Source organism: Poeciliopsis prolifica, unplaced genomic scaffold (genome assembly GCF_027474105.1).
Source record: "Poeciliopsis prolifica strain line A6 unplaced genomic scaffold, Auburn_PproV2 SCAFFOLD020, whole genome shotgun sequence".
In the NCBI taxonomy this organism is placed as follows: Eukaryota; Metazoa; Chordata; class Actinopteri; order Cyprinodontiformes; family Poeciliidae; genus Poeciliopsis; species Poeciliopsis prolifica.
Genome location: NW_026562395.1, coordinates 3724844 through 3737523, shown reverse-complemented (window position 1 = coordinate 3737523; position 12680 = coordinate 3724844). Strand labels below are relative to the sequence as shown.

The following is a 12680-nucleotide window of genomic DNA, read 5'->3' as shown; positions in this document are numbered from 1 at the left end:
CATGTGCCAGTCAACCCTGAAGACCTGTCTGCCTCCTGTATATCATACTCTCATGTCTACTTCCCTTAGATAAGATCAGGAAGAGCCAAAAAATGAAAGCAGCATCCTACCTTAAACCCCTCTCCGCAAGCAGCCTCAGAAGCTCTGAAACCAGCTGTAGGCGTGATGGCCAGTGTTAGATGGGGAGTCAGGTTCATTCTCTGAACTTCCAGTTCTGCTTGGTTTGTCTGTAGATAAAAACTCCACATTTACTTCCTACCTCCTGTTGCTGCCCGTTTTCTTTTTTTTCTGCTTTTTTTATTTGTTCCTTTGTGCTGTTCTTTCTTTTCTTCTGAGTGCCCGGCATCCTGTTCGTCATTGTGTACGTCGTCCCTTCCTTTCTTCCATCTTCCCTTCTGTCCTTTTTTGCCTGTTGTCTTTTCCTTGACTCTGTGCCCATCACTCCATTTTTGGAGAGTCCTTATGTCCTACTTTCATTCTTTCTAGCTCCATTTATTTTGCCATTCCCTGCCATTTTCTTTCTTTCAGTCGGCTTGTCTGTTCTTCCTTCTTTCTATCCTTCCTTCCTTTCTCCTTTGTGTCTTCGTGGTTCTGTTTGGATCTTTCTGTTTAAAACTAGATTGTTCTGTTTTTCTTCCTTCCTTCCTGTCCTTCCCTTTTTCTTCCTTCCTTTAGCCCTTCTTTTTTTGTACCCTTTCTTGTTTGTGTCCTTCCTCCTTGCATTTCTTCTGTTCTTTGATTCTTTCCTCTTTGCATTTCTTCTGTCTATTATTTCCTTTGTTCCTTCATTCATTCCTTCCTTACTTCCTTTCTTTCTTCTTTTCAAGGTGTTTTGTTTTCATTTTGTGCTGTGTGCTCAACATTGCTTTGAGGTGTAATTTCAGTCCCCCTGTGTGTCTTTATACCTCACATGTGGAATGGGTGGAAGCTTGTGTGTAATCGAGAATGCAGTAAAAATTTTAGTGCAGCACTTAAGTGCATTTTGATGTGAGTTTAAATAGTCAATGAAGGATGGACCTTTTCTACGAGTTCACCAAAAGTTCATGCGATTTTAATCCTCACTGACTGCAAAGAGAGGTTAAAAGGCTAAAAAAAGCAGCATAAAATATATGGCAGGCACAAACGCACTACTGAAATACTGCAAAAGATCATAGTGAAGTACTTTGGATTCACCATGTTGGACAGTGTAATGCACAACGGTGCCTTACAAAACGTTTGTTTTGATCTACTCTGACATGTTTGTAAGTGTGTGCTCTCCGCTTTTGTAGTTTATAGATTAAATTGAAATGGCGCATCATTGTAAATTAAAAACAAAACAACAAGGACAATGACTCTAAACATGCAGCCAAAGTGACAGATAAACGCTTTGGGTCAAAGAGTATTCAGGCCCAGTCAAACTTAATAAATTCAGTGAAACTTAGAAGCAAAATGTGATTTGTAACAAGCGGGTACGCTCTTCTCTTCTGGTAGTAGATGTTTCACTAACTTTTAGTTGTTTTATTTAAGTTTTCCAATATTTTTTCTTCTTCTTAAAGGGCTGCAGATAAACAGCTTGTAGTAATTTGGCACTTTATAAATAAACTAAAATTGAATCATGCCAGGGCAAGAACCTTTATTTGTGTACAAGTACACAGTTATCTTTTCTCAATTACTGGAAGGGATCATGATCATTTAGCACATTATTGATTTTCGTATCGGCAGACTTAGATCATCACGCTATCCTCTGACTGGACCAGAAAGGTTAGCACCTTATAGATTTGTCTGTCATGCTATGAGGCTGCGGAGTTTTTTATTTATGTATACACACATAAAATAAGTGTGTGTCAAAGAGGCAGTGTTGTGCTGCTGTTTTAGTTGTTAATGTAAAAGGAAAAAAACATTTTTTTGTTTCTTTATCATCAGCCTTTGATTTAAAAATCAGTCCCTGAAAAACTTTCTCCTAGTGTTTGTTTTATTCCAACTCTTTTTACAGTTGCCCTTCACTCTGACTTTGATCCTTCGCTTTGCATCTCTGTGTGTGTAGGTGCGTGTGTGTGTGTGTGTGCCTCGGAAAAAACAGCAAATGAAGTCAAATGCCTTGAAGCTTCACTGCGTTTAACATTCGCGCTCGCTGTGACAGCTTTACGGCCTTTCCCAGACAGCAGGGCTTGGTTTGCCTCTCCACTTAAAATCCCAAGCAACATCTGCCGTCATTAGTGTTATACATGCACACAGCTCCACCGCTGTCCCTGCTACTCATTATTTATTTCCCTTTGATGAAGAGGGCTAAATGTTGCGCATAACTGGGCTGACTGCTGATTTTACAGAGATGACAAAATACCTGTAAAATATTTCACAGTCTTAAATCTTAAGTTCACATACCTAAGGCCTTAGAATGTTGTACATTTTTTATTTTTATTTTTTTTAAGTAAGTTGTCCTTAAATAAGTTAGCCACAGGTAGGACTTATTAATTGTAAGATTTGTATTTTCTTTTCTCACTGCAAAGAGAGTCAGACGTCTTCATTGCTCTCTGTGACTCGCTGCTAACATACCCTGGCTTGCTCGCTAGCGTTTTTCCGTCTATCTGGGGCAAGTGCAAATTTATCACCAGTTGGCTGGACGAAGTTTGTACATTTCTTCTGAGATATATTTAGTAAATTCCATTTACAATGGTCTTAAAAAGTTTTAAATTTGAGTGTGTGAAGCGCGTCCTGTCACACTAAATTGATAACTTAAGACCAGCTCAATAATTTCCATTTACGTGATTTATCTTTTTCCTCTATTTTTTTTTTTTTCTCTTTCTACCAAAAATTGTCCGGCCGGTCTCAACTAGAAAACTTTTGGGAATAACTATTTGCATAACTTGTTTTATATGTTGTTTCTATTGTTTAGTTAATTCATTTTGGATATTTAAAATGTTTTCCATTTACAATGTTAATTTTTTCTTAGAATTTAAAGATGTTTGGGAATATGTTTTTGCATTATTACGCCATTATCATTACGTTACTTGAAAATGGTCTCAAAACTACAATATTATTGTTTATGGCTATAACTTTATCCTGACATGCCTCTGAATTCTACAAACTGATCTGAAACTGATGGAAAAATAAAGAATTGGTATAACATTAAAGACGAGTGCAAGCATTTGATTAAGACTTGAATATTGTTTGTTTTCCCCCTCTTAGATCATCTGAAGAGGAAGATATGCAGGCGGCCATCTTGGAAGCGCGGCATCATACGCAAGAAGAAAAGTTACAAGAAAGGAACGGAGGAGGAGGAGGCGGAGGCGGAAGCTGCCGTTCCCAGTGACTCGTGTTTGACACAGGACGAGGAATCGTCGTGTGACACTCCAGGTCCCCAAGCCAACGGTCATCATCCGCACGGCCTGTCCACAGAAGAGGAAAGCTCCAACGAACCCCCCATTGTGGCTGAAGGCAGAAAGGAGGCGAAGGCCAAAGAGGAGGAGGCGACGGCGGCCAAAGAAGGGCAAGCTGAGACCCCAGAGAAACGCACAGATCAACACCGCCTCTGTGGCACTCCTCCGCCCAACTCGGAGGAGGGTAGTCCAGTCAAGCGGGCCGGCTTCCAGCCTTTGATTGAAACACTCAAGTCGTCGGATGCTCAGGCCCAGCCTAAACACCCGGAGGGTCTCCGGGTTTCACAAGTGGAGTGCGTGAATGGGACGGAGTCGATGGACAGCGTAGATTTACATAGCCTCAAGGGGAGCAACGAGGCCGACACAAGGACTCCTCCGAGCTCGACTGAAGGCTGTAATAAGCCAGAACAGGAAGAGCACAAAGACAAAAATGTGAGTAAGCAAACTCAGGAGCAGCATCCCCTGGATGGCGGCGCAGTTACACAGACTGTTGAGGAGGATCAAGGGAAAGAAGGTATGTGTGTTTCTCTTTTGCACAATTTCTTGTGCAGAAATCCTTTTTATCCTCACGGCTCCCGGCTTTCAGTCTGTATTATAAATATTTATTATAGTATTTAACGACTGCAACCGAAAAGCGTCTTTTCAGTTATATCATATAAAACTGCCTTACTTCATATGCATCGTCCTTGCTTCATGTTGTTTTTCATAGAACACATGTCAAACTCAAAGCTTGGGAGCCAAAAAACGACCCGTCGTAACTTTTTATGTGGGCCCCTAGACTCGAAAGGGCCACAGAAATAACACCAAAAATAGAACAGATGCATGCCCATTATTTATCATCTATAATACTTCGGTGGAGGCGCATCCCTTTCTTTTCTTTTTTACTACATGGGGCTGATTTTTTAAAAAAAAATTATAATTTTGAAGCATTTTGTGAACTGAGAAGAAATCTTTCAGGCCTACGTGTTCAAATATCGAACTGTCTCATTCGAGCAACTCCAGAAGCCTTCCCATCTCCTACCTTTTGACCCTTTCGTATATTGAAACAAAAATCTAGTGTTTAAGTTAGAAAATGAACCAAAAGTTGTGTGTTTGGTTATGGCCATGCAGTCTGCGATGTGCTAAGCTGAGGCCAGCTGTATCGCTGAGGGAATGCTGCTGATTAAATATGGTTAAGCCGTCATAGGATCACACAAGTGGATGAACAAACATAACTGCGGCTCCTGTCTCTGGAGATAATTTAGCTACTCCACCTCCACTCCCCATGCAGGCAGAGCTTGGACATTTTTTTTTAAATCAAAGTAACTTTTTTTTTTCTCCAATTGTTATAAATGGACAAGAAGAGAGCCAAAGGTGAACAGCAGATTGTTTGTTCCATAAAATATGGTCCACTTTGTGCTTTAACAGGACGAGTAATTAGTTGATTTTTTTCCATCAGTTCAGCATTGCTCTTGTTGCAGATGGTTCCCAAGAAAAGACGAGCAAGTGCAGCACGTCGGAGCCGCTGAAGGCATCAGCCGGGAGGATGGAGGAAGAGGCGGAACTGGCCCCTACCTATCCTCCGGTGGTGGTGGACCACCAGCGACTTCAGGTAACTACCTCCTCAGTCTTCCTGCGACAGGAGACGCATGACTACACCGAATGAACGGAGGAAAAATTATGTCGATTATGCGTCAAAAGTATTATATTTTCATTGTTTACAAGGCAAAATTGTGGAGACTTCAGTATGAAAGCTAACAATTGAAGTGATTTGTTAACTCTTCTGCAGGTATTCGAGGTCGTTTCACCGCAAATGTTCTTTAGATTGTGATTTAACTGTAAATTTTCTGCTCTATCAGTTTAGTGGAATTAATAGATTTTTGTTTAAAGCGTTTCATTCCTTTTTTTTATTTCATACCAAAGCACTTCCATCTTCATTTTTTGTGAAATAGAATAAACATCACTTACTGTTGTTAGCATTGCAATGAATGGTATCAAAGGAAATGTAGCTAGGTTAAAGATCCTGTGCTTTTTGCAGATTTAATAGTTGTATCATCAGAAATAAAAGAAAATCCCTGTAGGCAATCCAGGCTTGACTGTGCTGAAACGTACACCAACCCCCTTATTGTACCTGTGAAAGGGCATATATTATGAAGCCTTTGTCAATAGCTAGAAAAAAATTCAGCCGAGACATTTTCACCTCCACACAACTTCCTAATCCTGTTTTCACATTACCTCAGAATTGGAAAGAGAACTCTTTTCGCTCTTTATTAACTGTGAATTTCTACTCATCGCTCAGAGTTGACTAACTCCAGAAGGAATGGACTAATAATACACCACCATTAAACTCTCTAATTACGTATATTCCAACAAAGAGAGTGGGGCTTATTTTGAGGATCTGAAAATTGTAAATCTGCATTCATCATTAAACACACGCACGCACACACACATGCACACTCAAATACATGCATACACACATGAGCAGAAGCTGACACCACAGAGATAAGCAACATCTGTGGGAAACACAATCAAATCCACTGACAGTGAAGTTCCCGGCTTATAACGGCAGTTTGACAGAACAATTTAGAGTTGGGTATTTCTTTTTTCTTTTTTTTTTTGCCATCTCAACTTGTAACAGCAACCTGATGTTTTAATAACCTTGGTTAGATCAATGCCGTTACCTGCGGTCAGGCTGGACCCTTACAGATCTTTTCCCTTCTACAGTCAACACTTTGGATAACAACCTTTTGCTTCAGTCACAGCCGTAAGTTTGTTGGGGGGGAATGTCTCTTATCATCTTTCAACATCGAGAGATTAAAATCTTTCTAGCCCGGATTAGATGTAGAACAACTGTGAGCCTGAGATCTGGTGTCTTGCCACAGGTTCTCTGCTGGATTTAGGTTAGAATTTTGGCAAAGGGTTTGGACACGTGCACGTTTTGAACTAGATTGTTGTCGTCGTCCCGCCTTGAAATGGTCTTATTCAAGATTTGCTTTGTTTTTAGCACCATCCATTTTCCAGTTCACTCTGACCAGCTTCCCTGTCTAGCTGAAAGAATCCATCTCTACATCATTATGCTGCCACCACCACGTTTTGTGGTGTAGATGGTGTGTTAAGCACCATTAGATTGCCTCCACATTGTTTTTCCTGTAAGAAGACCTGTCGCAACAACCAATAAACCAATTAGTTGCATAATAAGTTACAGGGACAACTCTAATTTTCATTTGCACGTTTTTTTTGAGTGACAATTTTGTTTACAGACTTCATAATCCATTTAATTTGAAGTTTCTGTTGTTTTGTTTACTTATTTTCCATATTCAAAATGTCTTCCAGTTCCAGTGTTAAATGTTCACTGAATTTAAAGTTTATTGATCTTTAGGACTGTGTTCTTGCAGTATTTTAGCATTGCTAGCACATTCCTTCAAAATGGTCTCAAAACAACATTATATCAGTTATAACAGTTTGTCGTGGCAGTCCTCCGTGTAAGTCAAAAAGTTCAGTCTAGTTCTGACCTACATCAATCGTTGTCGTGTCAGCAGGTTCTCCTGAGCTGTGCAAGACATTGTGGTTGTAACATAAAAACAAGAAAAATATGGGAAGGCAATTTCAAAGCACTGTGAAGGAAATGTAAGCACTTTTGAACCCCATCAAGGTGTATTTTGACTGTATTTTTGTGTTTTATTGCTGATTCTTACCTTGATGTGTTACAGGTGCGCTCATAAAGTGATAGTGCTCTTTAAAAAGATATTGATTGTAACTGAGTGATGCGTCAACCTCTGAGATGTTGGACCTTTACTGCTGTGTATAAACTGGTCATGGACATTTTACCAAGACCGTCAATTTGCTTTTTTTTTTAAATTGTCTTCAAAAAGAAAACTGGTATAATGTGTCCTTTAAGAGCCCTAAAGATTTTTTTTAAAAGCCTTCTGAAACCAAATCCTCTGAATAAACTAAAGATATGAAATAAGATCCACTTGAGGGTTAAATTTTAAACTAGCCATGAATTATGGAGCCTGCCCTCTCCTTTGTTCATTAATATTATAATAAGAATGGCGAGCGTCTTAAAACTGCCTCACACGCTTGAGAAGCACGAGAAAGGCAGAAGCATGAAAACATCACTGGGTTTGAAATGGAAATTCATGCATATGATATATTGAGTCTTAAAACTGTTATACCGCCAAGATTGTAGCTTTGTAAAGCTGCAGTCCAAACTCCACCGCCCCTTTTTGCTTGATTTTTTTTTTTTTTTTTTAACCTGCTTCCATTCTGAGGCCTTGAAGGACGTAATAGAAGCGGATTGGACTTTGATTGCAGCCTGCAATTTGAGGTGTAATTGCGCGACTCATCGTAGGAATTCACCTCCAACAATACCTATTGTTCAGGCGTTCTAAAAATCCACATTATTTGACAGTTTGAGTTATTTTCGCTGAATAACGGTCTTCATACTGCACGCTGTAGTGCAGCACCGGCAGACAGTAATCCAACAAATAAAATATTTACCTCGATGAATTATAGAAAAGACGAAATTCAAAAGTTGCTCGTTCAGTTTTGAATTTGTAAAAACAAATAAGTCTTCGGAAAGCAGGGGAAGGCGTCTCGAGTTGACGTCTGGATATTTCTAGATTTTCTCTGTGGTGTCGGGTTTTGAATTTTAAACCCTACAAAACCCTGAGACTGAGGCTGGTTCATCCCAAGGGCAGAACACCAAAGCCTCACATGAGTGGCGCTGTGTGTGCTGTCTGATTCAATAACTTTTGCATTGACTTTTACATTGGTGAAACCAAACAACAACCGCATGGCACAGGAGGAGGAGGCTCCATGCTCAGATATAACTAAATATAGAATGTGTTTTTAAACTTTAACTTTAAGGCACCTTTAAGGAACAGAAGCAGAACAAAGTCAATTATCTCACTTTAGGCCCACTTTCTGTTGGAAGGCCAGTTCTCACAACCGTTCATTTAGCTGTCATACCAAAAATGTCACAGTACTCATCTTAGAAACTTCTGGCTCTTGTTAACAATCAGTCTTTTGCTTTTGTACACATTTTAGATATCTTTGTGTATGAACGTTTGCCTGCCAAGTGGAAATGTACCGATCGCACATTTTGTTTGCCAGTTTCAGCTCGTTGATTTTTGTAATCCGGCTGACATGAATTTTCTACACATAAAACCCGACTAAAACTCCAAACTCCCGAGGCAGTTTGGAACTTTTTTTGCACACTTCAAACTGAACAAAATATCAAGCTATTACAAGAATCCATTGAAAATAAGTAATATTTGAGGGAATAAGCGCTGATTTAATGTTTTAGACATTAGTTTATTGTAAATATATATTAATTAGTGGGTTAGAGTGAAAACAATGTCACATCTTGTTTTCAAGATGCTTTTGAGTTCAACAAGGTTCAGGCTACAAAGCCAGAACAAATACAAACTGATATGTCACTGTCTTATCGCAATTTTATTAGTTATTAGCAAAATATAAAACATTTACTGTAAACATCAGTCTGTTTATATTCCTTGTGAAACAAGGGAATTCCCTTACTTTAACATTGAGATTTACAAAAGATCGCTGCATTTCTAAATCCAGCCCGTTTCCTTAATTAGACAGAATTAGACTCCTTTGAAGAAGAAAACAGAACACCTTGTTTTGCCACATTCATCTTATTCAGTGGAGACCCATCATGTTTCAAAGTACCAGGCTGAACATGCCTGGTACTTTCTAGAAACTTCTAACAGCCTCTTTGTTTTATGAGAGCCAGTTTGTCACCATCTCACTCATGGTGGAAATGGTTCAAATGAGTTTCCTTCAGTCTGGAACGGGATCCGCTTTGAAGAGTACCGGGAATACTTATTTCTGACATATTCCGAGGATTTCATTTCTAGTTTTATGTTTGATTGCTTTTCTGTAGATCTCATTATAAAAGATGCTTTCAAGAGGAGGTTAATTACAAAAGGAAGTAAAGGATATCGCTTTATTAGGGTCGTGAAAAAAAGATTTCCTCTTTTGTATTTTGAGAGATGAGACTAAAGGTCAGGAGGATGGAGGAAGGAGACTCTTTGGATGACCGACCTCGGCTTCGTTTACGTCCACTCCACATCTCTACCCTGCTGAACTCTACAGGCGGATAGTTGCATACACTACATTGCAAAAATTCAATCTTACTAGTTTTGGTACGGGGCAGATTGTTTCACTTATAACTAGTACTTTTTTTTAAAAAATCTGGAATTATTGACTTAAAACAAACTTCTATTTCTTGCTGAAAAGTTATTTGTAAGTTAGTTTGGTCTCATTTCAAGTATTCTAAAACATTTGCACTAGAATCTAGACACAAATACTTGGGAAGATTTTCTCTCCTTCCCCCAGTATAAGCTTATCTTGTCATTTTCCATTCATCCTGCGTTGATGCCAGCGTCTGTCAAAACCTCATCTCGCGTTAAACAACGGACTCTCTTGAATTTAGCAGGGACCCAATTACCAAAGCGGGCCATTTTCACCACTCCCCATCAGCAGGTGTTGTTCTTGTGAGAAATGCAAAGCAAACAAGGCTATGACTCAAACATGAGCAACTGTCGGCTCCGCCAGATCTGCCTCCCTCGTGGCCGGGAGACATTGATGTCGCGGGGAGCGTCTCGGCTGGTACTTTGCACTGTCACGGTAGGGTCCCACCTAATACCCCAAGTGTAAATTGGAGCCTCGGCTCAGCGGGCTCCCCTGACAGCACTTCCCACTGATCAGATGTGGGGGTTAGTTTTTGAGAGCTCTGTGTAGTGTAATTGGTGTAAAAGAAGTGTTCCTCTGACATGTGCTTAGTCCACTCCTGCATGCTCCGAAGTGACATCCAGCTATCAAGCCATTATCTAGTGGCTTTTTACACATGTCCTGCGAGGAAGACGAGGGGTGGGGACCGTGTAGGGGTGGTGGGGCGAGGGAGCGCGCAGCTCGTCTCACGGAGACCGAATTTATCTTTCAATCTGATTGACAGGCTTTTTAAGTCGGCTTAATCTTTGTTCTTCAACCGGCCGCCCCTATGAGCAGCCACACACACCACTAATCTGGGGGCTTATTTGTTAGCATGGGAGAAGAAGGGATCTATCTTAAAGAAGCAGATTGTGAATAGTGTGGACTGTGAATAATTGCTTTTTTCTTCCCGGGCTTATGGAACAAATTGAATTTCCGGTGCACAGGATGAGAGTCACCGTTTAAGCAGATTTTTTTTTTTTTTGGCAGGACCGGAGCTGGCGCCGTGCCTGATTTGTGTTGGGGCCTGCAGTGGGAGGCACTCTGTTCCTTTTCTCCTCAGTTGTATTCATTGATTGTGGAGGGCTCATTATTCCTGACTTTTAACTATATTCAAGAGACTCTGAAATACAGTGTCTTGCAAAAGAGAGAGAGGGAGAGAGACAGAGAGAGAGAGAGAAAGAAATCAGACTCCTGGCACTTTTTCCACATTTGTCACATTACAGCCACATACTTAAATGTCTTTTATTGGAATTTCTTGTCATAGACCGACAGAATTGCATGTGATGTGAAGTGGACAGAAAAAAGATGCCTATTTTGTCCAACTATTTTTGCAAATATAAATCTGAAACGTGTGGTTTGTGTCTGAACCTCCTTTCATTGTTTTTGGGTACATCTTCACCAACTTTGGACATTTAGAGACAGACTTTCTTTGCCCTTTTTCTTCTCCACTAAGAAGCTTGAGCTCATTCAGATGGGATGGAGATGGGGCTGTCTCCATCCAATCTCGCCAGATTCTCATTCAAATTAATTTCTGGACTTTGACTTGACCATTCCAGCACATGAACATGCAACAGTTGTTTGTTTTTTAATCCGTCATGTAGAAACTCCTAAAACACATGAAAATTTGTGGATAAAATTAGGGCTGCAAATAACAACTGTTTATACATCAATTAATATGTTGATTGTTTTGACAGTTAATTGAAATGTTACATTGTTCGAATTTTTTTTAAAATTATACATCAGAAATTTATTTAGAGATGTGAATAAATATAATTTTATTTTTCAAATTTGAAAATAAAAATTGTATTGACAGAAATGCAATAACGTAGCATTCATTTAGTGAAGATTTGTAGCAATGATGCAGCTAAAAATAGATGCTAAATAGATATTTAATGCTTTTTTTTTTATCTCAGGTGCAAAATTCATATATTTTTTGCACAGTTTTGACCTAATTACTGCTCTGAGGACATGATTCTTCTAACAAATGTACTTTTTTAAGTCTGTACAGTCTAGATAAAAATTAAACGATCGCTAATTTAGCTGACAAGTATTTCAATGGTTGATTATGATTACTACTAACAGAGGTTAGTTTAACAGACTTGACCATGAATTGCTGTTGGACAGAGGGCCGTGTTTCATCGTGGCGCCATTATTTGCACTCATTGGTCTGTAGAATCAAGTTTTTGTTGCTGCCAGTTTCACTGAAGTGACGCTTGATGCTGATGATGGTGCCTGGATCAAAATGAATTCCTCAGCATGAATAAATGGATCCCGCTGCTTGTTTCTCTCCTTCCTCAAGCCGTCTCTCAGTCTCAGCTGTTTTCTTTCATCGAGATTCATACACTTGTCCACAGATGGGCCCGGAGAAGTGGTGCTGAGGATTGCAGATGAGAACTCAGAAACAAAATATCCAATCTGGGACCCGCTTTTTTTTTTTTTTTTTTTTTTTTTTTTTTTTTTTTTTTTGCTGCTGCGTTTTACCCAAGAACACACACACACACACACAGATTATGATGCTTTTGTGCAACAACAAAAAAGCTGGTGTTTCTGGTGGCTGGAACAGTGTGAAGTCGTTTGGCTTAATGCGTAGCGTTTAAAAGCATGTCAGAATTTCCTGTTTTAGAAAAGCCTGTCAGCAAAAGAAAAAAAAAAAAAAAAGAGGAGCTATTCCAGTTTGTCATCTTGTTTCATTTTTAGCTCTAATGACAGCAGGGGCCCCTCTGGCAAAGTGGCCAAGCCACATGTCTGTTCAAAAGAAAACAGCATAATAGCAGTGCTGGTCTGTGGCTTGGTTGTCAATAAAATGGCATTTGAAGTGCATCTTTTCATTACATTCATTCTGCCTGATGTTGTTGACAGTGCTGCTATTTACATACTGATTTGGTGACATAGCTGACCATGTGTGATGGCCAGGTGGGTCAGCACCTTTCAATGTAGCAGTCTTTTATTGCTGCCATTTCTGTTTCACAGTACTTTCTCCAAACCTACAGTTTGACTTATTATACCCTTTCGCAACACTTGCACCTCTTGAAACTTATTCCGCCTTCCCCCTGTGTAATTTTAAGATCTGGGACTACTGATTAGTCGCACAGTTCATGAAAATGG

General features: G+C 39.6%; 1 protein-coding gene across 3 annotated transcripts in view; it reads left to right on the top strand.

Annotated features, from left to right (window-relative positions):
* atad2b (ATPase family AAA domain containing 2B) overlaps positions 1–12680 on the top strand; it is an 83449-nt gene that overhangs the window by 48648 nt on the left and 22121 nt on the right. For all 3 annotated transcript variants that reach the window (XR_008606912.1, XM_055044336.1, XM_055044337.1), the window contains exons 25-26: positions 3166–3870; positions 4817–4947. Coding sequence is in view for 2 of the 3 variants with exons in the window: in XM_055044336.1 (XP_054900311.1) it covers positions 3166–3870; positions 4817–4947 (836 nt within the window). In the remaining variant the exon portion in view is untranslated. The remainder of the gene's footprint in view (positions 1–3165; positions 3871–4816; positions 4948–12680) is intronic.